General features: G+C 43.3%; 1 protein-coding gene across 8 annotated transcripts in view; it reads right to left on the bottom strand.

Moving 5' to 3' along the window:
* Positions 1 to 25,711, bottom strand: part of MAPKAP1 (MAPK associated protein 1) — a 228,139-nt gene that overhangs the window by 67,729 nt on the left and 134,699 nt on the right. For all 8 annotated transcript variants that reach the window (XM_020874418.2, XM_070452979.1, XM_020874411.2 and 5 more), the window contains one exon: positions 23,703 to 23,812. In XM_020874418.2, coding sequence (XP_020730077.1) covers positions 23,703 to 23,812 — 110 coding nt within the window. The remainder of the gene's footprint in view (positions 1 to 23,702; positions 23,813 to 25,711) is intronic.

The following is a 25,711-nucleotide window of genomic DNA, read 5'->3' on the forward strand; positions in this document are numbered from 1 at the left end:
TAAACATAGTATATCTGTACACTGGGATGTTATGGTGCTGTTAAAAAAATTAAGCTTAAGTTAATAAGACATGGGAATATTACTTTGATATATTATTAAATTTTAAAAGATACAGAAGGTACAGCACATGATCCATTTTAATAAAGTTAAGACCCCAGCTACATATGTGCATTTACATGTGTGTGTGCATGCATATTTGTTGAAACACACACACATACAAACATAATCTGGAAGGCTGTGAGTCAAACTGTTCTCACGGTTATTCTGTTAGAACTACATCAGGTGTAGGGTGAGGCAGTAGCAAAGGTGAAGGCTTTTGCTTTCTTTACAGACTTCTATCTCATTTGGCTTTTTCACAGAGGGCAAATATTAGTAATACTACTGTCATTAAAAATCCAATTTTAAAAACTGAGGTTGAATAACTTTAGTGATGATTCCAGCAGGATCAGACTAGGGACTGAGACTCCTGGAGCCTCCCTTCAGATGATGTGGGCTCAGTGGCTGCTGGACAGCCAGGGACTAAAATGGGACAGGGCCTGTTTAGCAGTTCCTGTGGTCCTAAGTCAAGCCGTGGAGTGGGCCCCAGACTTTTCTGGAGGTGCTCAAAGAAGCTGGGCAGCAAAGGTGAAGAATGAAGCCTCTGAGGCTGGCTGCTAGTGCCCAGAGACCATTCCAAAGAGAGCCAATGACCACAGACCGAGGGTCACACTGCCCACCCCATGCCTGCCCTGTCCTCCTCATGGATTTCAGACAGTACTGTGGAAAACCAACAGGGATCCCATACTGTCTGTCTGGCCTACTCAACCCCCTCCTGGGGCATCTTGACGCCTTCCTCAGCTCAGGCTTTGTGATGAGGCGGGGTATCAGGAGTCCATCCCTACAGCCGAGGGTAGGGAGAAGGTCTGATCTGATTCCTGCTCTAGGTTCAACTGTGTGTGTGTGTGTGTGTGTGTGTGTGTATGTGTCCGTCCGTCTGTCCAGCGGGTTCCCTAATGTGTGTGTGCGTGTGTGTCTGTCCACGGGATTCCCTGCAGCTGGGGGTAGGGAGAAGGTCTGATCTGATTCCTGCTCTAGGCTCAACTGTGTGTGTGTGTGTGTGTGTGTGTGTTCATCCAGGGGGTTCCCTGATGTATGTGTGTGTGTGTCCATCCAGGGGTTCCCTGACCCCCAAACCATTTGGGACGCTATGGTGTAATAGTTGTAAGCCAGACTGCTTGGGTTTGAATTTTCAGCTCTACCACTTAGTTGTGTGACCCTGAGCAATTTATACAACCTTTCTGTGGCTGACTTTCACATCTGTAAAAGGGGGCTAATAACAGAACCTACGTCTTAAGTTGTTCCAAGGATCAGCTAAGTCACGTGCCTGGGTTGCCGCCTCTGCTTTCCAAGCAGCACTCAGAGAGACAGAGAGAAGCGGGTGTTTCTAGCTCTCCAGAGGGGGCTGGAACCTCTATGTCTGCCACACTGGTCTCATTTCCCTCTTCTCCACCTCCCACCTAATGACATAATAATCTAGAAACAGCCTCTAAAACTAGAAACATGACTCTGAGCACACGACAACGTGTGTTCTCTACTTCACTCTTCCAGCACTCATGCTCTCCCCGTCGAGGAGTCAAAGTTCTGCTCAGGTGCCACTGCCTGCCTTCTCTGTGAGGCTCATTCTAAAAAGATCTCTGGGTGGGCCTGTCTCTCGTACTTTCCACACACCCACTGGGTGGGAGGAGCACATTTCCACAGTCCTGCATTCCCAAGATGGCTGAGGTACCAGGATGGCTGTACTTGACGATGAACCTGAGGCCCAGCCGGCCTGCCCACCATCCAGACCATCTGACTTGAAGCTCTATCTCCGTCGGACTCCAAAAGTCCCCTTTGGTTGGAGACTCCCAGCAGTGCCCCAAACCTGAATGGCTTTCCTGGGGATGGATGGAGCTAGGGTGGATAAAGCTGAGCCACTTGGCTGCTTTGGATACTGGCTGGAGAATAGAAGACCACCATTGACCCGGGCCAGTCCTACCTCCTAGTCAATCTGTTCCCTCATCCAGGCCCGTCTTCTCTAGCCATAGCAACTGTGTCCAAACATCAGAATGAGAAGAGGTAACCTAAAACTTCAGAACATGGAAAAGGCTGGAAGCCACTGGACAGCAGCCTTTCACACATCAGCTCAGGCAGGAAGGGAGGTGAAGGGCCAGACACTTCGCCACCCTGGGAAGTCCTAGAGTCCATAATCTGTCCCCATCCAGCTGGTGCGGGTGTACTTCCCTTTGGAGAAAGGAGGCCAGATGTTACTTGTAAAAAAACGAAATATTTTTTCTTCCTTCAAATCCAGATATCACTTGTTAGAGAGAATGGAAACCTTTAACACTGTCCCTTAGTGTCCAATTTTTCAACCCAATCTGTTTCTCTTAACTCAAGTCACTGTGACATTACCAAATTTTACATACAGTTATCTGTTTCTCTGTAAAGAAATACAGATGGTTTTGTGGAAATAAACAGTCATTTATTTTAAACAATTGTAAAATAGTTTATGGAAACCAGTGGGGTAATGCATTCAAATAAATGCCAAAACTGGTTGATGGGGAGCCAGGGTGCTAAATCACACTGCTGAGGAATTCAGCTGTGGGGAACAGATAGTAAATCCAGAGTGACAGAATTTCCCGTGATGGCAAAGGTTTCTGACATTCAGTCCAGTACTCAAAAACCACAGCAGTTCAAACCCATTTTCCTTAACACAGCCTTGACAGCCAGTGAAATTAGTGAATTTAGTCACAAGCACCTAAGAACAAAAACAAAAGAAACAAACAAAAAGGAGACTTCATTTGTCTGCAGCCTCTTCCGAACCATATAAAGGCAGGGACTCCAACCTGAGTCAATGGAGAGCAAGCCAAGGGCCAACTGTTCTCAATCATCAGACGTTATGATACCATGGAATCTGGAGGTTCACACTCAAATCTGCTTACACCAGAGACTGGCTTGGGTGAATAACACCCTCTCTGAACCCCAGTCTTCTCCTCTGTAACACGAGAGCAATAGTTGCACATACTTGACAGGCTATTAAGCAGACACGGTGAAGCCCCTGGAGTGACGGTGTTCTGTAAACAGAACTGGTGCCCGTGGCCCTAGTGGAAGGGGTTCTAGCCCTGGGAGGGATAGCAGGCTGAGAGTCTTCTTAGGGGTCTTCACCAACCCCCCATGAAAGCACCACTGACAGTGGATGGCTTGGGCCTGCCTTTTGTGGGAAGGGAGAGAACTCTGAGCACTTTTTTGCTTCTAATTTTATAAGACAATCAACTGTAAACTTATTAACTTTCCTTTCTCAAACCTTTTCCTTGTAACTGGGTTTCCAATGATGATACCATGAGCCTCCCAATGAATTAACTCATTTGTTTGCTGAACATTTACTGAACTCCTACCACATGCCATGCCCCGGGCTAGACACGACAGATGGAAGGCGAGGAAGACTGATTCTGGCCTTTGAGGGTCTGGCACAGTGAACGAAGCCCCTCGAGTTTGGAATACTTCTCATGTAGCCCTCCTCCTTGTTGTTGACATTAGGTCAGTCCCAAGTTCCACAGACTCTATCCACTCACCAAGTGTTCCTGGCATGCTTATCACCCAGCCCAAGGTCTCCCAAGCTGCCTCCAGCTATCCATTACCCTACCCTTTCATCACAGGGTGCTTTCTGGAGTCAAACTCTGAAGGTTATCACTTCCATGCTTAATATCCTTTTCAGGGGTGGGATGAATTGGGAGACTGGGATTGACATACACAAGCTATCATGTGTCAAGTAGCTAGCCAGTGGGAACCTGCCATATAGCACAGGAAGCTCAGCTGGCTGTTCCGTGATTACCTAGATGGGTAGGATGGGGGTGAGTGGGAGGGAGGCCCAAGAGGGTGAGGGTGTATGTATACACACAGCTGATTCACTCTGCTGTACGCTAGAAACTGACACACTATTGTAAAGCAACTATTAATAAACCCCAATTAAAAAAAATTCTTTCACAAGCTCCCCACGGCCAACTCCACAGCCTACTCTCCAAACCATCTATCCATCTTAATTTCTTGTTCCTCTATGTTCTCTGTGATCCAGCCAAACACATCTCACTATTTGGTGCACACACTTCATGGTCTCCCACCTCCATGTCACCGCTGGGCCATTTCCTTCACCCATGCTGCCTGTCCCTCCTATCCGTCAACTCTCTACCCCTGCTTATGGTGAGCCCCCAAGTATAATCTGGGCTCTACAATGGGACAAGCTGTACCACTTCACACCTCTGGGCTCTGCTCCAGGCCAAGAGCTTTGCAATCCCAGGCCAAAGTGCAAAATCAAGACTTCCTTTCTTTTCATCTAGTGTTGGCCGCCTTCCTGTCTCACTCAAGTGAGTGATCAACTGTTCTTGATCTTGGCCCAGCCCTGCCCAGGACCCTGCCCCCAGGCCTGGTTCTACCAGGTTCTCGTGTGCCTCTCTGAAAATCCTGCTTGCCTTGATGCTACCCACCTGCCGGGATTTCCTTGTTCATAAATTACACATTTAATTTATCTGAACTCAATCACACGTGCTCGACAAAAATGAGGGGGAAAAGACAGGGGAGACAAGACCAAGACAATACCTGAAACTGTTTGGAGAATTTTACTTGCTGTGACCCAATGCAGAGTGAGTGTGAGGCAACAGTCTTACTTATCTTTGCAACTACTGGACTTGGTAAATGTGTGACGAGTGACTAAATGAATTAATTGGGTAGATGGTGGTGTCTCAGTTCTCCAGTTCCCTTACAGTGTGAGCCTCTTTCTGTGCCAAGTTTGACGTTAGTATTTAAATATATGTACTTTTAGTTTTCATCTGTTCTAATGCTAGAGAAAAAAGCTAGCTGTATTTCAATTCAATGAAAAATCACAGAATACTGGCCTTTGATAGGAATTTTTCAGAATCTTTTTCCTAGAGGTCATTTTGACAGTAGGATTTTTGCTTACTTGTTGCCTCTGTGACTTAACCCTGTCAGGACAGGACCTGTACCACTGTCCCTGGATGATGAACATCATCTGTTTCCTGGTCCAGGTTGCCTGTGGTTCCCCCTTGGTCGTGTAGTCCTTGGGTATCGACCACCCATTTACCCTGCTCACTGTTTTGGGGAGTCAGATCCTTCAGAAATGGGCTCCATCTGCCAATCCAGTTCCTCTCTGCCTGTCCACCTTCCTTCTTACCACCTCTGTACCAACCAGGGCTGTGCTTTAAGTCAGGACACAAGCCTTAAGTAAGCACTTTTCTTATCGCTAGTATCCTGTCTGGATCCATAATACCCAAGTGGGCTTTTGTCTCAATATCTTCAATTAGATGGGTCAAATGCCAGCTCCACCAAGCTTTAAGATCCTGGGATACACACAGACACAGACAGACACAGGACTACTACTCAGCCATAAAAAAAAAGATGAAACCCGGCCATTTGCAACAACATGAATGGGCTTTGGGGGTATCATGCTAAGTGAAATAAGTCGGCCAGAAAAAGACAAATACTGTATGATTTCACAAAGACAAATACTGTACGATTTCACTCATACGTGGAATTTAAAAGCAAACATAAAATAACAAAGTAAATGAACAAACCAAACAAACACATATAGATACAGAGAACAGAGCAGGAGCTACCAGAGGGGAAGTGGGGTGGGGAGGGCAAAATAGGTAAAAAAGATCAACCGTATGGTGATGAATGGAAACTAAATTTTTGGTGGTGAGCTTGCTGTACTGTACACAGAAGTAGAAATATAATGTACTCAAACTCGTAAAATGTTATAAACCAATATTACCTTGCTAAAAAAAAGAAAGACCTTGGGAGAATTACTCAAGGACTATAAATACTGTTTCCTCATCTCTAAATTGGAGATAATGGTAATTATTAACTCACGAGGTTGTTTTACAGATGAAATGAAATAACAGTGTATATAAGCACTGAGCCTGGCACACGGTGAGTGCTCAATAGATGGCACCTATCTATTTCCACATTCATACAATTTACACACTTCACCATGGTCAACTCTGAAGCCATCAAACAGTAGGAGGTTGTTTTACTTTCAGCCAATTGTGACTTCTAACCTAAGCTGTTAAAATATGCTCCTGCTTGTGCTATACACGAAACAGAAAGGTAAAAGCGGAGGCAAAGGCTCTGCGTCGTGGGCGCCAGCCATCTTCCTTTCCAGGAGGTCTCCCTTTTGTTAGATCTATTATCTGGGAGCTGGCTGCCCCGCTGGCTCTCCATTTGCCTTGCTAATAACAGTAAATCCAGCAGCTTCCACGGCAGCTCCTGTCTCCTTCAGCTGACTCTGAGACCAATCAGCGTTTCCTCTCTGCTAATGTCAGATGTTCCCTGGGAAGTCCTGCTGAAGACAAAATTTATGACAAAAGTTTCTCCAGCTTTTAACCCTTCCGCATATCCAGCCCCAGATGCAGAGTGCTCCAGAGGAATGCCAGGTCATCCCTACATGTGCAGGCCGTGTTCTCCCCGATGCTGTGCTGCTCTGACAAGGGGCCTCAGACCCCTGGAAAAGCTCAAGCGAGCAGCTGGGCAGACAGATGCACACACTCTGGGCCATACCTAACATGGACTGAATTTGAGCTGGGTTCTTTAGCAGCTAGAGTCTCTACCGAACCAAGACTCGAAGCAGTCACACACATAAAAAAACATGTCTATCACAAAATTCTGAGTATGACTGGGTCTCATAACAGTGAAACTGAAGGGAAGAGACAGGACTAATATTTACTAAGTAATAAAATAGTAACAACTAAGTGCTTGGTGTTTGATATGGATCTCTATTGAATTTTCTAAACAATGCCGTGAAGAAGATACTATTAATATTCTCATTTATAGATGACATTCAGAAAACTAAGATCATGGCATCTGGTCCTATCACCTCATGGGAAATAGATGGGGAGACAGTACAGACAGTGTCAGACTTTATTTTTTTGGGCTCCAAAATCACTGCAGATGGTGACTGCAACCATGAAATTAAAAGACACTTACTCCTTGGAAGGAAAGTTATGACCAACCTAGATACTGTATTAAAAAGCAGAGACATTACTTTGCCAACAAAGGTCTGTCTGGTCAAGGCTATGGTTTTTCCAGTGGTCATGTATGGATGTGAAAGTTGGACTGTGAAGAAACCTGAGCACTGAAAAATTGATGCTTTTGAACTGTGGTGTTGGAGAAGACTCTTGAGAGTCCCTTGGACTGCAAGGAGATCCAACCAGTCCATCCTAAAGGAGATCAGTCCTGGGTGTTCATTGGAAGGACTGATGCTGAAGCTGAAACTCCAGTACCTTGGCCACCTCATGCGAAGAGCTGACTCACTGGAAAAAGACCCTGATGCTGGGAGGGGTTGGGGGCGGGAGGAGAAGGGGATGACAGAGGATGAGATGGCTGGATGGCATCACCGACTCGATGGGCATGAGTTTGAGTAAACTTCGGGAGTTGGTGATGGACAGGGAGGCCTGGCGTACTGCGATTCATGGGGTCGCAAAGAGTCAGACACGACTGAGCTGACTGACTGACTGAACTGACTGATGGATGAGGAAGGGCTTCCCAGGTTGCTCAGTGGGTAGAGAATCTGCCTGTAATGCAGGAGACGCAAGAGGTGTGGGGTTTGATACCTGGGTTGGGAAGATCCCCTGAAGGAGGGAATGGCAAGCCACTCCAGTATTCTTGCCTGGACCATCTCATGGACAGAGGAGTCTGGAGGGTTACAGTCCATAGCGTTGCAAAGAGTCGGACATGACTGAAGTGACTGAGTACGCAAGCACACAGAGGAAAATGAAGTTCAAAGGAGCTAAGCTACTCACTGAACAGCTAAAAAGAGTAATAGGAGCAGGAGTGGAACCAGGGAGATGATTCTAGAACCCAGGGATTAAGCTTTGCTGTTAAGACTGCCAACAAGCAGCCTGTGATTTAGCTGTGACCTTATTTTACTGAAGATCAAACTAAGGCAAGAAACTCGAGAGTGGGAGAACAATGTGCCCACGGTCATCCAACTCGCAGCGGCAGCGAACTTTAAGCCAGTAAGGGAGGCCTGCTTCTGCTAGGCAACAGCCACACCCTGCAATCAATCCTCCCAAGGGCTGCGGAGGAAAGCACACAGCTTCAGGCTTTCGGAAGACAGTGGGTGGCACTCCACAGTCTCTTTGGCTGGAGAGGGAACAACGGCTGGGAGGCCCCAACTCACTGGTGAAGGCTGCCGGCGAACAGCAGCCCCGCCAGGGCCCTTACAGACCTTATGTTCCTGGCACAGAAGGGTCTCATCACAGGGTTTTCATCATAAGAATGTAACTGGGACAGCTACATTCTAGCTCAATGGGCCTTTCTACGACCTCTTTGCCACCTCTTCACGGAAGTTAGAAGACAGACTTAAACAGATTCATGGATCCAGTAAACTCGTTTTTGTCTCGATTTAAAAAAAAAAACAAAAGGGAAAAAACAGTCCAAATGAACATGTGACAGCTGTTTGGGATTCTAATGTTATGGAAAAGCAGCTGTTTTCATTTATATTTGAGGTATTAGTCATTCTCAGAATGGGACAGAGTAACTCAGCTAATAGTTCGTGCTTTAACCTACGGAAAATACAGGTCACAGAGACAAGATGTTGGCAAAATCACAGTGTAAGTTACACTCATATAACATTTTAGCCTTAGAAGGTTTGGAGATGCGACTATTTAATAACGATGTTCTCATAGGAAACTGACATCCAACACAATGAAATGGACAGTGGCTTTTGGGAAACAGGAAATTTCCATGTAGAGAAAGTTCACGTAAGTAAGAGGCAGAAAGAGAGAGCTTTTTAAGCTCTAGAATTTGAAAGTAAGTTTTTTTTTTTTTTTTTACAAATTTAAAAAACTACTCTTACTCTTATCAAAGTAACCTATATCTACAGCTTTATAATTCTAATATTACAAGTCCTATAACAAAAAGCAGTTAGTTCCCTGCCCATCCCTGAGTTCATCCTTAGAGGCAGTCCGCTTAAATGTTTTTGGTTATTTTTTCTGGTACTCACTTTTATATTCCTTTTTAGCATTCCTAACCAGTTGTTTTAGACATTATTGTAAGTATCAGACAGTACCTCTTAATGGCCGCTAGGGAAGATGAAGATTTAGTGTGTGGTCTGTCTCCTTCCCCTCTTTGGAAGTGTGTTTGTTTTATTCTATTTTATTTTCCTGTGATACAGCGTGGGCAGTAGCCTCCTCCTCCCTACTTGATACTTAAAATGATTTTCTGGCATACTCCTCTGGCTCCCGCAGGACTCTAATTAGAGATCCAAGTGAGTAAGGAAACCTGGGAGGCAACACTAATTTCAACTGAGGTGCACTGTGTTTCATTTTTATGGTATTTACATTTTTCATTTGATGATCTGATTCTTGAAGGAAGTCTGACCTCCAATAGTCAAAGTGAACTGAGTCCATTCCTAAATAGGAAATGAGCAGCCTTGGGCCTGGGCTGGAGGGAGAGCAGCAGCTGTGGGCTGTAGACGGGCTCTTGCTGCTTCTCCTTAGTTCATTCCACAACATGTTTTAGCCACCAACTGCGGGCCACCTATGGTGCTGCTCAGGTCTGGTGCTGGTAAACCAAAAGGAACCCATTCTTCTGCATGAAGGGCCGCCATTTGACTCCAGTGAAAGTTCACTGCCCCCATCCTAAACCCTCTCCCAAAGGAAAGGAGGGTTCTCATCCTTTGCCTTGGTAGGGACTCACCAACACCAAGATCTACATATTAGGAACTTACCGGTGAGAGCCCCATGGCACCTCTGATGCTAGGCTGAGTGGCCGAGGGTCAGTGTCTTCTAGCAGTTCCAAGGCAGAGACATGGCCTGTGCCTCTCAATGTCCACTGTGGACCTGAATGGGCCCTCAGTGCTCATGAGTTCACCCAGCCCCTGCTGCCCTCTCCACTGCTTCCTGCAGCAGTGAGTGGTGTTGGTAGCCAGTTAGGAGGCACATGGAAAGGACGTACTGAAACAGAAAGGCAGAGGTAATACCCTATCTTGGGGGTGAGATGCACTCCTTTCAAATGACAAAACTGGGTCTCACAGAAGTCCTTTTTGTCAGAAAGTGGGCAGACTAAAAAAAGGCTGGAAGAGAGACTCTCCATCAGAGGCATCTTGTTGGCTTGCTTACTTTTCATTGGCAGTCTCCCCACTGGGACGAGAGCTCTCGAGGAAGAGGCCTGGTCATTCTTTTCCACTGCCTGCAACGCAGCAGAGATTCCATCAACATTTACTGAGTGATGGGTCTGGTGTGGAACACACTGTGCTCGAGGGGTCTGAAGGACCCTTGCGATTTTTCAGACTTAAGTTATACTTTGTCTTAACTTCCTCCTAATTCACACTGTTCTGTTAAACACAATGTGCCAAGAACAAAGGGTGGGGAGAGCTGGGGTTATGATTTGATATTTCTATAATTATGTGGTGACAGTTTAAGGGAAGACTGAGGAGTTCCAACAGACCACCTCGTATCTCTTATAGCACTTGGGTTTTAATCACATCTCACTGTCTTTCTGTTTGAAAAATTGGTTTGCTGGCACAGTGGAGTCTATGCAACTTGCCGACTGGCTTGCTGTGATCAGGAGCTAGGGGGAAGTAGGTGCCAACATGTCCTCCCCAGACCTGCTTCCCAGTGCCACTCCTGATGTCTTCTCCTGATTGTAAGTCATCTTTGTCTCAGGGCATTATTGTCACTGTAAGGTATAGTAGAAAAAGGAACACCCTCACTGAAGACCATTTTTCTGAAAATATTTAGAGTTGCTGCAGAAAACCCAGTATTTGTGACTTTACTCAAAAAGGAAAAGCTTGTTATGGAAAGTAGTTACTGAAACTGCGAACACTGCCAATTAAATTACTTTTATGGGGAAAGATCAGCTCCATGGTCAGGCCTCAGAAAGCTGTGAGGAAGGAGTAGGTATCTCAGGTGCCTGGGCTGGTCTTAGAGAAGTCTTCTGTGGAGGGGCAACTGTTCTAAAGTGATGGTTTTTCAGGTGGCTAAATTCAGTCTTGGTAGAGGAAAAGTTTTCCTTGCAGCTCCTAACAGGATAAACACACTAATGGCCTGCCCGAAGAAAGAGGGCTTTCAGCAGAAGCAAGGGGTCCTTCTACTTCCTCTGGGGGAGATCAAGACTCTTGGTGGGGGAAATTAAGGGGCAGAGGCAGCACCCCAAACCTCTCTGTCTGTAGTCATTCACTCAAAAATCACATTGGTATTTAATTCTGTTTCCTCTTCTAAATGTTTTCTGAGAAGAAGCAATAGCCTTTGTGAGCTACTCACTGTTAATACAGGACCTTTTAAAAGTCACTTGTAAACATGTTTGGTACAGGCAATGATGGTTTGTTTACCTTGTCTCTAGAATCTTGGTTGGAGTAAATTAAATTTGCTGATATAAGCTATATGACAAATGAGCCCTGATCTTTAAGCCACTCTTACATATATGGTTTGGGTTTTGTTAGTCAAGAACAATTATGAGTTAATGCTTTGGGTCAAGTTTTCTCCTTGTTCCATGTAAAGGGTGCTTCCGGCAGATCCACATCCCAACAAATTCAAAGACTGGTTCTTTCACAGGGTACAAACTCTCTATAGACTTAATTCACTGGAAGAACAAAAAGCACAGGCAAAGGCTAAGTCCTATGGGCAAGAAAGAAATCACAGCCTAAAAAGCCAGGTTCTACAGTATGCCTAGCGTGGCTGTGGCCATGGGGATAAAGGCAGTGACACTCACTGAATGCAGCCTACAGACTGAATGCTTTACATGCAGTTAGTTGAAACAACAATACCCTGCAAGGCAGACAGGGTTGCCCCTACTCACAGAAGAGACAACTGTGGCAGAAAGGTTTGACTTGCCTACCTTCACAGCAGGTGTTAAAGGGACAGCTGGGTTGGGGACTTGAGCTGGGCTGGTTCCACAGCCTTCGCCCCTTCCACGAATCATGCTGCCACATCAGCAGAAGCTGGGAGGAAAGCACCCCGTCCCCACTAAGCCGGGGACCCTGTCACCTCTGCCAGGGGAGGAAGGACAGCACAGTCGTTAGGAGCCCAAATGTGGATTCAAGCCCTGGCTCCCAGCTTACCTGTGACCTAGGACCAGCCCTGCAGCTTCTCTGAGCTTAAGCTTTCTCATTTATAAAGCAAAAATAACCACCAATTCAAATAGTTGTTTTAAGGTTAGTTGAAATGATCTTTTCAAAAAGTGGGAGACTGCCTGGCAAAGTTTGAATATTCAATGAGTGGTAGTAACTCTTATTACATTCATAACTCGATATGCTACTTAAAGCTAGAGGTAAATGGAAAAAACTGTGACCTCAAAGGTATCACTTAACATGTGAAGTAATGAAAGATAAAGCATCCTACAAAAAGAATATTAGTGTTTTCTATGCCATGAGGATGTATATTTTTAAGTTCAGAAATCTATGTTAATATGAACAGAATTTAAATCATACATTTTTACATTTTAATGAGTTCTTTCCTATTTTCTTAAGAACATTTTTTTAAAACCACAAAAAATTAAAAGGTACACTGAAAACCCATGTAACCACCACCTGGATCCTACAATTAACACCTTACTGTATTGGCTTTATCATATATCTACCCCTCAGTCCATCTTTTTTAAAAAAAGTGTATTTCAAAGTAAGGAACAGATGTCAGTACAGTCACGCCTGAGCACTTCAGTGTGATTAACAGCAACTGGTTTTCAACATTTGTTTAAGAATCTTCTGGTAAAACTGACATACAATGAAACACATATATTTTACAAGTATTATTTGATAGTTTTGGCAAATGCATACACCTGTGTGACACCAGCTTCTGTCAATACCTTTACTCCAGAAAGTTCCCTCATCTGCATTGCATTTTAAGTGTTTTCGAAACACGGAAAAAACAGGCTCAAGAATTAAGAGGTCTAGATTCATATCTCATCTACTTTACTCATTAGTAACACACATGAGTATGCACACATAAATATACACGATATGCACGCACATAGCTTCAGTTTTCTCGATCACAGCAAGGAGAGATAATGCCCATCTCACAAGACTTCTGTAAAGGTTAAATACAAAAATATCAGAATATGGTAACTGTTCAGTAAGCGTAAACAAAGGTTACTTTCCCTCCACTCCCTCTTTCCTGCTCCCCCTGTTTCTGAGGATGTTATCTTCAAAAAGAAAATGGTAAGGACAAAAAAAAAAAAAAATACAGTTAGATGAGAGATGAGGGGAAAAGGCATCTCTCTGCATAGGCAGTCCTCTCCCAATTTATCCACTCTGACTTCAGCTAATTAAACATCTGTCTCAACGATCTCCTCAGTGAATTAGTCATCCCCACTTTGTGACACTGATTGTTGGTTGCAGCCTTTTCCTCACTTGCCACCATTCCCAGAAACTTCTAGGAGTTTACTCACCAGGCACATGGCAAGGAATGATGCAGGGTCCCCATTAACCCCCTGCAGTTGCCCTTGGTGCTGGTGCTGTTCATAAAGCTGCCAGACGAGTCCTGCAACATGCCTCCCCAAATTACACCTCTTAAGGGGTGACAGCTTTTTCGTCTACATTTCTGATTTCCAGTAAGATGCATTTTCTAAGTACTATATATTATGTACCAGACTAAAACTATTAAAAACTGTTAAAAAAAAATCTGTTTTTTAACCTAGGTTTGATAACAAATCAAGCAGGTAACAACAAAAACTATCAAATAAGGTGAAGTGCAGTCTTGTGAATTACCAGCTAATTACCAGTTCGCTCTAAACACAGGGGGGAAAAAAAAAGATGTGATGGTGAACAAAAGGCCAGGTGGCAACAAGTAAAATGGCCTGGCCTGGATGCATGCCTTCCTCTACATATTGGTGTGTGTGTGTGTGCGTGCGCACCTGCATGGGCAAGAAAGAGGTAGGTGGGGTGGGAAGAATTGTATCTAAACTCTGGAGGCATTTCTTAACAATAGTTTTCTGAAATTAGACTTCCTCTCAATCCTTCTTTCCACTTAAACAGTTAACTGATGTAAGAACTATCTTTTAGAAGATGAGTGACTAAGAAAAATTTTTTAAATGCTTAATTATGTTAGAAATCTAGAAATGGAAACTAAAACTACCTATCCACTCATTGGAAAAGACCCTGATGCTGGGAGAGATTGGGGACAGGAGGAGAAGGGGACGACAGAGGATGAGATGGCTGGATGGCATCACCAACTCGATGGACATGAGTTTGAGTAAACTCCAGGAGTTTGTGATGGACAGGGAGGCCTGGCGTGCTGCGATTCATGGGGTCCCAAAGAGTCGGACATGACTGAGCGACTGAACTGAACCGAACTGCCAACCATCAGCTTGGCAAAAGTTCAAGACTGACGACATCCAGTGCTGTAAGAAGGTGAGGAAAGAGGCGCTTGCACGTACTCTTGGAGTGTCCAAGGATGGGTAGATACTTTGAGGGGAAGTGTGTTTTTCTCAACATTTTAAATAAACAAACCTCTGACAAACAATCCCATATTTAAAACCTAGCAAAAATGTGCAATGAATATTCCTGCAAGATTGCTCACTGCAATGTTTTTTAAATTCTTAAAATTTGGAAATAATCGAAATGTCCATCAATAGAGAGTTAAGTTAAATAAATTTAACTAAAAAGATAAAAATGCAGTGGTCACTCTAACACAGAAGAATGCTTATGACACAATATTGAGTTAAAAAAGAAAAAAAGCAAAATCATACCTGTTACAGGGTGTTATTTTTAAACGACATGGATACATTTTTCATGAGTTCATTTAACAAACCTTTTTTGGGTGTCCTCTATTTGACAGGCATTCTGTAGATGGTAGGTATTCAGTGATTTAAAGAAAAACATAAAACAGGGTCCTGCCCACATGAAACTTACAGCCTATATATATACCTGTATGTGAAGTGAATAAAAAACCAAATGGTTCACAACAAAGAAGAAACCTTCACTTTTTACTTCACACACCTCCAAAAAGTTGGAATTTTGTTTTCAACCAGTATTTAATTTTATTTTTTTTTTAAAAAGACCACAACTCTTTAAAAGCCTATCTTCTGCCACCACCTTGTTTAAATATTAAGCCAGGAGACCTGGTGGCAGCTCCAAACTTTTTCAATTCTCCCTAAACTGTGCATTCAGCTTGAATAAAAGAAATGAGACTTTACCATGGTGTCCACCCCTCTGCCTCCTGAACTGAGCACCACCCACTGTCTCCACACCCAGCATCTGCTGGACAGAGTCCTCTAGAGCCTCCTGTTCCATGTCCTCAAATCCATTTTTATACAATAGCACGCTTTCTAAAAGAAATTCTGACTACATCGCTCTCCTTCCAATGATTCACCTCTGTCATCATAATAAAATTCAAATGCAGCACAGATGACAAACATGCTCTGGTCCCAAACGACCGTCCGAGCTGTGCCACCCCCATCCTCCCAGCTCCTCCTGCTCCACCACTTGACTCTGCTGAGCCACCTGCGGCTTCCAGAAGGCACGAAGTGCTCCTACTTTATTCTTCCTGCTTAGGAGCTCTTTCTCAGCCTTCCTCACCTGGCCAGTTTCTACTCACCTTCCGGTTTCAGCTGGAGTATTTGCTTAGGATAGTCCTCCCTGACTCCTCGAAACTGGACCAGGGCTTCCCTTCCACTGCGTGCACCCAGGTCCTATGTCTATTTCCGCTCAGCGCTTGCATGGCATTGGGGATGCCTGGTTCTCTCCCCAGCTAAACAGTAAGCGACTTGAGGGTAAGGACCAGTTCTTGGCTTCTGTGAAATCCCTGGTGCCTACACAGTGCCTTCGGCATAACTGCCCCCCAGTAAATCAATGGACTTCTAGTTGTGAGCAGAAGTAGAAGCCTAGCCTGATCGGCTCTAGCCCTGCCTAGTGGCTTATCCTCTGCCCCATCCCTGCTCGAGGAATTTGGAATATTGTGACTACACCTCAGAATACCCCTGCCTAGCATGTTTTTCTCACTTACCCATCTGGCAAAGTCCTAGCTAATCTTCAAAAAAAAGCTGTCAAATTACTTACTCCAGAGTGTCTTTTCTCAGACCCCTGCCTCAGCTAGTAGTCTTTAGCACTCTCTTATCTGTGCTGCTTTAGTAGCTCATGTACCATATTTTAGTGTCTCTCTTTTTGAGTCTGTTTCTGTAGGAAGAGCAAATAACGCCATGATAAGAGGCAAAAGCAGGAAGACCAGGCCCTCACCCTGGCAACTAAGGCGACTATCAGGTCACCAAGACACAACCAGTCAGAGACTATCAGGCCACCCAGATACAGCCAATCAGAACTTGTTTACGGAAAGATCCCGCGCGCGCGAATGTCTGACCAATGAAAAGACCCCCGCGAACATGTAACCAATCCGCTTCGCTAAATGACCCCTGCTTATGTTTGAAATTGGATGTTCTATAAATATGGGTAGAAAACCGGGCTCGGGGCTCTCAGCCTGTGCGCCACTGCGTTGGACACAGCGGGGGCCCTAGCTCGAGCTAGCAATAAACTTCCTTCTTGCGTTTTGCATTGTCTCTTGGTAGCTTTCTCTCTTCCCGCTCGGGGATTCGGACATCGGGCATAACAGTTTCCTCATCAGGTTTTCCACCTGACTTCTCACACAGTGGCTAGAATTGAGCAGGCAGCATTGGATGATGACTACTGCACTAGGCAGGGTATCTCAGAGCCATTCGGAGCTTTCGGGCACACAAGGCCTTCGGTACGGTGCCCCTGATTCATCCTCTCAGGATGTTACAGCTCAGGAATGGAAAGCTCAGAAAGGTAAGTACATGATGACACATTCGGTTTTCTTACTCTAAAACACGTTTTAAAAATCAGGATACAGCTTACAATCCATATGTTCATTTAATACAGTAGTATTTCTCTCTTTCTTCTTTCCTGAAGTGCTATTATTAAATGAGCAGGGTTTCAGAATTAGTCCCTAGTGGGTCCTGGGAAAGGTTCCTGACTCCAGAACGCATGTGCCCTCTCCACCCCACGGAGCTTCTTGGGAGTCTTTGTCTTTTCTCTTCCTTCTTTTTTTTCCCCTTTAATCTAATCCATGCCCATGACTGCCCCAGATGGAGTGAATGAATAGATTTTGTGATGGAAAAGGAACTTCTGAAAGATTAGCAACTAGTAGGAAGAGTAAATGCTGGTCAAACATAGTTTTGGTGAATGATCCATTTCGAGTTTTTCTGATGTGGCAGCTGCGAGAGCTCTTAACACCCTTCTAAAATAATTGGGTCTCTAAAGTGGTTCCAAAAGATTTTTGCTTGACATAAATTCTCTAAATTTCCAGGCTTTCTGGATAAAATAGTCAACTGCAATGCCATCTTTAACGTGCTCTGCTCGATACTCAAGAAGATCCAACACGAGCCGCAGAGCACTCCAGACAGAGGGAGGCTCAGGTGAGATGAAACCACAAGATAAAGAGGCAGAGAAAGGAGGCAGGGGGAATATTCGACTCCAAGCTCCTTGCAGGGGCCACTTCTGACTTGTAAGCATCTTGGCAGTCCGCATTTACTGTATCATTTTCCTACTGCGTCATTGGATACCAAGCATCAGGTCTTTATTGCTTATCCAACTCCCACAGGTGAGTGACATCTGCATGATTCCTTGCTCTTTCATGAGGAGAAGTTTTCTGCAGAAATTACTGCCCCTTTGACAAAGAACATTTAAACAGTCCTATTTACCTTTTCTTTCTCCTTTTTAAAAAGAGGATTATTTGCTACAGCATAAGGAAAGTACATGTCTGTGTTTCTGGTTGGCAAACTACTTCCACGAAAGGAAGGTGGCTGGGTTTTTCTGTCTTTACAGTTACACGAGAAGCAGGACTCTGTTCAGTTTTACAGCCAGAAGATTCTTTAGCCTAGGAGAGTGTTAAAAACCCTACTCCATCTAAAATATATGGGCTTCCCTTTTCCAAAGGGCAGCTCAGGACAGGTGTATGTTGCTTTAAGAAAGCTAGACATAAAACATTAAAACTGACACCAATACAGATAAACTGTGCAATTACAAAAAGAATTCCTGGCTTTATATCCAGATTCACCACAGGGTTCCTTTAAATGCTGCACTTCCCTGGTGCATTTAGATCTTAGAATCAATGAACATTTCTGTTTACAGAATTTTAAATTTGTTCTCCCATTAGGGTTCTAATAAGCAACATGGTGCAATAAAAAGAGTACGGGCTTTGAGGTCAAAAAAGTCTGGGCTCTAATTTAAGATTCTGTCATTTGCTTACTGGGGAAATTTGGGTAACTTTAACTTCTCTGAGAACTGAGGAAAGGGGGGCTGAGAGAGGAAAGTGTATGATTACACATATAGTCATCATAGCTCCTTATTTCTAAGATGCACATTTCCCCCTACTTTTTATCATTTTTAAAGTCTCATCTATAAAACAGGCACAATAAGATCTCCCGTCTAGGGGTGTTGTGCAGATTAAATGAGATGCTGTCTGTAAGTACACAAAGGCACTCAATAAATCACCTCTAACCCTGCTAGAGTAGATCTTGGGGAAGGACCAGTTTCTCCCTGATACACAAATCCCCTTAAAACATTCTTAATAGTAGCATTGTATATAACTGTCTAGGCCTATCAGGCCTGAAAGTAAGGCGTCTCATGTGAGGTTGCAGGAAGAGTCAGAGGCTGACTCAAGTGCTGCCAGTCTATTCCAGCAGGTCTATATGAGGTTACAGGCTGTGAGTCCCTACCTCGGCTTCCCAGGCTCCGGGCCTGATCTGTGCTTCTTTGTCATACTGCAACCATCAACTCTGTACTGCTTTCCAGTTCTTTCCTCTGTACATCCCATTCCCTCTTTGGGCCTCACTGTATTTCACAGTGGTTAAAAGTTTGGATTTTATTTGGAATGCAACTGGAAGTCATTGAAGGGTTTGGAGCAGATACTATCTGATTTATATTTTTAAAAAACCTCTCTGTTTGCTGCTTTGTAGGCAAGAGACTGGAGGGGCCAAGAGTAGAGGCAGGAAAAAGCAGCCAAGGGGCTGGTTCAACTGTCCAGGTGAGGTCTCAGTGATCTGGACTCATCCAAAGAAGATGGAAAAGATTGAATTTAGGATATATTCTGGAGGTAAAAAAAGGAAAGACTTTCTTATGTTTAAGATGATGTATGAAGCAAGCACAGGGAAGAATTCAATGATCATTTTCACTACAATTTTTTTGAGAGGAGCAGAAAGTTAACTAACTGCAAAGTAAACGGAAATGTTCTTTTTATATTAAAGCAGTATGCCTTCAACAGCCAAGGCTTTGAAAGATACTGCCCTTCCCCAACTCTTCACCGCTTCAATGTGAAGGTCACAATTCGAATGTCAGTTTCTCTGAGAGGAACTTCCTGACCATCCCAGGAAAAGCAGTGAGTACCTCTGCATCTCAGCCTCTAGCTCTCAGCCCCTTCCGCTTCCTCTCCCTTTAGCTCCCCTTCAGCAAGGGCCCGACAGGTCTGGTTCACCACTGTCTCCCTGCCCCCAGCACAGGTCTGACCCAGGAGAGGACAGGAGGAGTGAATGCACACGCAGCTACAAATACAGTATGGCTATTTACATCTTAATGTGAATTTTTAAGATAAAACTTGAGAATCCAATGATGTCATGACTGGCTGCCCTCAGACCAGAAGCCCACACACCCTGTGCGAGATGTTCGCCCGCCTCTCTGCTGCTCGCGGTGCTTTAAGGAAGTCCTAGGCTAGACGATCCCCTTGGTGACATTCTAGGGGTCAAGTGAAAACACAGTAAGTTAGCAATCAACAGTGTGGTCTGTGCCTCCGAAAGAGAAGTTAAGAGGGAGTTCACTTGACAAAGCTAACATTTCTCTCTCAAATTCTAGGTGAAATTTTGTACGAGAAAAGTAGCAATGAGTGCTGTAAGTCTTATTAACAATATTATAAGAACTTTTCAAAAAGGATCTTCAGGCTAATAAAAAATTGTCTTTCACATTAAAAGGCAAGAGTGGACAGGAGGAAGGAAAAAAGTAAATATGCTTCTGGTTCAATCTTTCAGCAAATGATAAAGAAGAATACCTCCAAATAGAGCCAGAAAACTAATCTGCTTAGAAAAACCTACTTCAAAGCCTTCTCTCTGTGTAGATTCAGAGAGACTTATATTTCTGCATCAATGTTAAAACTGAATTTGTATCTACCTCCATTTCTCAACTGCCTCTGTCATACCCAACATTATACTTTAGGAGGCTGGTAATAATATTCTAAACAACAACAAAATACTAAGAAGCTCATTACTGATTTTGAGGATGAACCTGATGAAAGGAGAACTTGATGAACTAAATAAAGTCTTTACTCACTAAATAACAGGTCAGTATTAAATAAAGGTATCTGACAGGCTATTCTTCATTATGTCAAAAACATACCCAACTTAAAGTTAGTAAAGAAGTTTCTGCTAATTCTTCTAAAACCACATTATTCATTTATAATTTTCTTAAACAGCGGGGATTTTTCTGCCAATGCAGGTAGATTCCAAATGTCAAGTAGGTCAGTAATAAAATGAAAAGCCAGAGAGAGAATCTAAAAGAGACATTTAAAAATGGTCTTAAAAAATGGGCCTTAGCAGAGAACTGACTGGAACACACTGTGAAAAGATTACTATAAGTTCAGTACATGAATATTAATAGCAAAACCCTGCAGTGTTCATAAATAGTTATGACTTGATGAAATAATTACAAATAATGCAAGTCAAAATTTTAGATCAGTTACAAGTGTCTGTAATGATATTCTATCCATAAAAAGCAAAAATATTTTATAATAAAACCCTAGAGGTTTCCATTGACAAAGCTATTCACCTAAACAAAGAAGAATTCTTTTGCTCAAATATCTACCATCTTCTGATTTTCCATAAATGAAAACTGGTGAGGGAATGCCAGAGGGGAAGGGCAACAGAGTATTTAAACACTAGGATGGTCATTAAGCCCACAGCCTGATTTAATAAAGAAATAGTTTAAGTTCTCAATTTATTATCATTAAACAGAGAGTTGTATGGTCAGTTGGGAAAAAACAGATGAGAGATGTTAAAGGTCTGTGAGGAAGCAGCTCAAGTTCACTGTCAGCCCAGCAAAGGATTTCTGAAATCCTAGTCTAGTACAACTAACCACTAATGCACAAATAGTGTGACAACTCTTGACCCCACATGGAACATGTTGTCGAATCTTAAGTGGTATTTCTCCCTTCTCACTTAAGTTAAATAAAAGTAGCACAGACAAATGTTGTTCTGTGCTCAATAGGGTGAAAGCTGTTTGAAGAGAGGGCTGAGACAGACACCAGGTAGGGTAGGCACCTTCTTGCAAAGACTGAGCGGGTCCCTGTGGGAGAGACTTAGGAAGGGCAGAATGAGGGTCTCTAACCTGGCATTTCCTGCCACCAAGTTCATGACTAAGTTTAGGTGTCAGGATGGGTAAGTAACAAGTATTTCATAGCCAACTGTGAGCACTAACAGACTTTTATTTTTTTTAAGTAAATGTACTTGTGCTTTTCTCTATGATAGAAGGATTTTCCTCTTCATTAATTGCCCTCCAAAACAAGTCCACTACACAATACAAAGTTCAAAGACACAGAACATACCCTGCCTTTATCGAGCTAACCTTAAATAAACATCCAGTTTTGAAACTGGAGATCCTTCTATTTCCTGAGACCAGACTTAACAAAGCAACAGAGAGAGCTTCTTATTTTTAAAAGCCTTTTGGATCAAGAAAATGGACAGTAATTTATGTAAATGCATCAATCTCAATTGACTTCTCTAGTATGAAAAGGAATAAATAATGCAGATCACTGTTCTTCAGACAAGTCCAAACTCTTCACCAGTGATATGGCAAAGATTCTGATGGAAACAGCAGGGATGTGTGCACAAAGGTGAACATAAATAAATGTGTGTATGATAACCGTGGTTGCTGGAGATGGACACAGATAAATAGGTCTGGAATTGGACAGGGACAGCTGGAGACAGAGGGAAAGACACTGGTTCAGCTTATGGCAGTGAGTTCATGAGCTTTCATGATCTAAAAAATCTGCAACAGCAGAATTTCTATTCAGAAGGTAAAAAAAGTTAGTTCTATCTCCTCTTGGGTGATTCAAAATAAAGCTATCTTAGAATATAATAAGTATGTCATAAACTAGTATACAAAAAATTTAGGAACAACAACAAGAGGAAAGGACCAGGATCCTAAAGGTAGATGAATGCTCATTTAACATTTGTAAATAACTGAAGCTGTTTAAATGCTATTAGATTGGCACCTAGAACCCCCCAAATATCTACTTTCCCCTGGGAAGGAGAGGCTATGCCTCTTCAATCATCTCTTAAATGCAAAGAGGTTTGACCCCCATGCAATGGATAAAAGTCACCCAAAAAATGAACAAAAGAGGTGTTTGGAAAAACCAGAACACCATTCATCCCAGCTAACGACTTGTTCATTATGAGTGATGATGGATAAAGACTTCTCATGCTGAGATGAAATCAAGATTTATATGCATTGTTTCCTCTCCCAACTTGTGGGAAGATCATCATCATTTAATTCTATCTCTGCGGCCAGTGATGGGCATCCAGAGAGCTGGTTATCAAACGGCGCAGTCAGCTGGCAAAAGCCGAAACGTGCAGTTGGCACATCTGGACGGAGCCGCCACAGCCGAGGGTGAACAATGACTCCTGGCAAGCATCCAAATTGCTTGCAGACGCTAGCAGGTCTCATCTACAACCGCCCCTACCAGCATCTCTCTCTCTCTCTCTTTTTTATGAGAATCAGATTTTCATTGCTCCATTCAATTGCTCTCCTCTGCCATTTTTTACAGCTCTTATCGTTCCCCTGGAATATGGCCTTGAGACAGCTCATCCGTGTCCTTCACTGTGTTATCTCTTCTAACTTTTATTAAAACTTCAGCTTTCATCTGAAGATAGCTAATTAAATCTGGAACAGATTATATTCTTCCCCTTAAAAGGAACACAAAACTATTTTCTTCAACCTGAGCCACGCTTTTTTGCCCTTTCTGAAACATACGCCAAAGGTGTTTAAGAAGTCTCATTTGTTTACAAAGCTCAGATATTTGACATGTCACAGATAGGCAGATTTATACTAAAGTTGGCTATGGTATGATAGATCTTTGAGCTATTTCTCAAAATATTTCTCAATACTGGGAATATTTTCTTTTCTTGTACCCTTTGAATATTACAGCTAATACCACAAGCTTATTTTCTGTATAAAGTTGGGTAATGAGGAATTAGTGATTAACAGCTACTTGTGTGTGAGTGATTTCTTAAAAGTTTTTTTTTTCTTCTTTTTTTTACAGTTGCTCTCATTTGGTAAAAATGAAAACATGTTTTATTCCATACCCTAAACACTAGCAACCAGAAGTTTCCTCCATGGAAAATTATGTGAAAACATGAAATTAAAAGCAGTTTTTCTACACAGCTTTACACCAACCGACAGTTAGCTCAAGTAGCTTTGTCTTAATCTACCACAAATTAATGAAGAAGCTTCTATAAGTGACATGAATACAATATTCTCACATATGACACTGACCCAATTCCTTCCTTGGGCCCAAGGGCAGCTTAAAAATCACTTTCTGCAGTACATTTGCTAACTGAACCTAGCAATGATATCTGAACCAATTCAGCCAGCCATCAAACACCCACCTACATGCACACCCACACCCAGCATTTTTAACTAAGTGTTAAGCTTCTACTGCCAGGGTGTGATTTAACTGTCCCACCTGAAATTTTCTGGGATCCTTTTCTTCGCTTCACTGCCTTTAGCAAGATTTCTTTCATGGTGACCTTTGTGTTGTCCACCTGAATAAGGGAGAATCCATGAGCAGCATTTCTGCAGGAAAAGACAAATATTAAATCATCACCAATATTCAGCTGAAGGGATGTGAATGCAGTCTTCACTGAGTTTAAGTATTAATAAGTGTACACTGAAGTGTCAATTATTAAAAAATGGGTTATAAACCTACTTCTAATGAGAGAGAGAGAGAGAGAGAAGCATTCTAATATGAACAGTTTCAAGTGAAAGAAAGGGCAGAATTAGGGAAGATTTTTCTGTTTATCTTAAAATGAATCCAATTGGTCTGTGTGGGCTACGAGCAAAATCCTGTAGCAAGGACTAACAAATGATACACTTGGCTGTGTCAGCAGGTGTCACTGCAGGCAGATACTACCATCATTCTAAAGCTCGTGGAGCCCTGGAGGGGGATGTGGGGTGCATGCATGTGTCCTCAGTCACTCACTGTGTCCAACTCTTTGCACCCCTGTGGACAGTCACCTGCCAGGCTCCTCTGTCCATGAGACTTCCCAGGCGAGAATACTGGAGTGGAGAGCCAGTCCCTTCTCCAGAAGATCTTCCTGACCCTGGGATTGAACCCACGTCTCCTGTATCTCCTGCATTCGCAGATGGATTCTTTACCACTGGGCCACCTGGGAAGCCTGGGCTTCCCCTGGTGGCTCAGCCAGTAAAGCATCTGCCTGTGATGTAGGAGACCCAGGTTCGATCCCTGGGTCAGGAAGATCCCCTGGATAAGGGACTGGCTATCCACTCCAGTATTCTTGCCTAGAGAATCCCATAGATAGAGGACCCAGGAGGTCTACTGTCCATAGGTCGCAAAGAGTAATAACTGAGTGACTAACACTTTTACTTGGGAAACCCAATGTGGGGGGCACAGGGGTGGATATGATAGCCCAAAGCAATTCAGAATAAGGAAAACAAAGACTCCTCCTAGCTGGCAAACAAATAAATAAAGAAGCATAATTAAAAAAAAACAAAAAACCACAGTCTGTGTATACTTCAGTAGTCATGTTTTAATCTACTTAGTCCTAGAAGGTCAAGCAAAATATTCGCTGGAGTAAATAATTACAAGACAAAATAATAACACTACTTGTAAGCTTCTAGCCAATCACACTTGGGGTGCAAGGGTCATCTAGACAGGAAAAAAACCAGTAAGGGGCAAGTACCCTTGAAAAAGAAGCCCATCCCTGGGTGAGATATAACTTCACTAAGACCGCTAATTGCAAGAGCAAGTATCACAAACACTACTCACTATGCTTGGGCACCGAAACAAAACAGGCCAATTCCAAGCAGCTCATGTAACAAATGGGACCCAAGTTTCCAACTATGGAACATGGGAATTGCCACAAGGAGTTTGGTTGCATTCCCACTTCCCCACCAAGAATCTCAAAACGGAACACAGCCAAAAAACATGGCAGAACTTCATACTGACAAGAAATCGGAAAGAAAAGCCAAGTCCCAAGCTAAGCCACAGAAAAGCTTCCCAATGGTAGGACAGGCTGGGAAGGGGCCTTCAACCCAGCTTGGAACCAACCAGGTGGCTGGCTTTCCACGGGGGATGGGAGCTGATCTCAAAACCAAGGACCCAATTTGCTTCCCTAATACAAAGACATCTCCACCCCCTTCCCTCTCCATAAGGCTTGCTGTTTAATCCTTGACATTCCATTTGTTAAAAAGCAAAAGCCGATGCTGGTCTAGCCAGCACGATCATCCATTTTAACTTGGTCAAGTTCTTGCTATCGAACAGCAGGCCTGAGAACTGTCAAGCTAATTTTACTGAACACTCTGTTACTGAATCATGCCTGAGCCCCGGCCGTTCTTTACCTCAGAAGCTGGACCCCATCCCAGAACAATTTTTAAAAGTTTATTTTACTGATCAAAGCAAAATAAGAAATAGCTCTTTTCTTTTTTTTGGAAAACTATATTTAGGGAGCGATG

This window comes from Odocoileus virginianus, chromosome 2 (genome assembly GCF_023699985.2).
Source record: "Odocoileus virginianus isolate 20LAN1187 ecotype Illinois chromosome 2, Ovbor_1.2, whole genome shotgun sequence".
NCBI classification, from domain to species: Eukaryota; Metazoa; Chordata; class Mammalia; order Artiodactyla; family Cervidae; genus Odocoileus; species Odocoileus virginianus.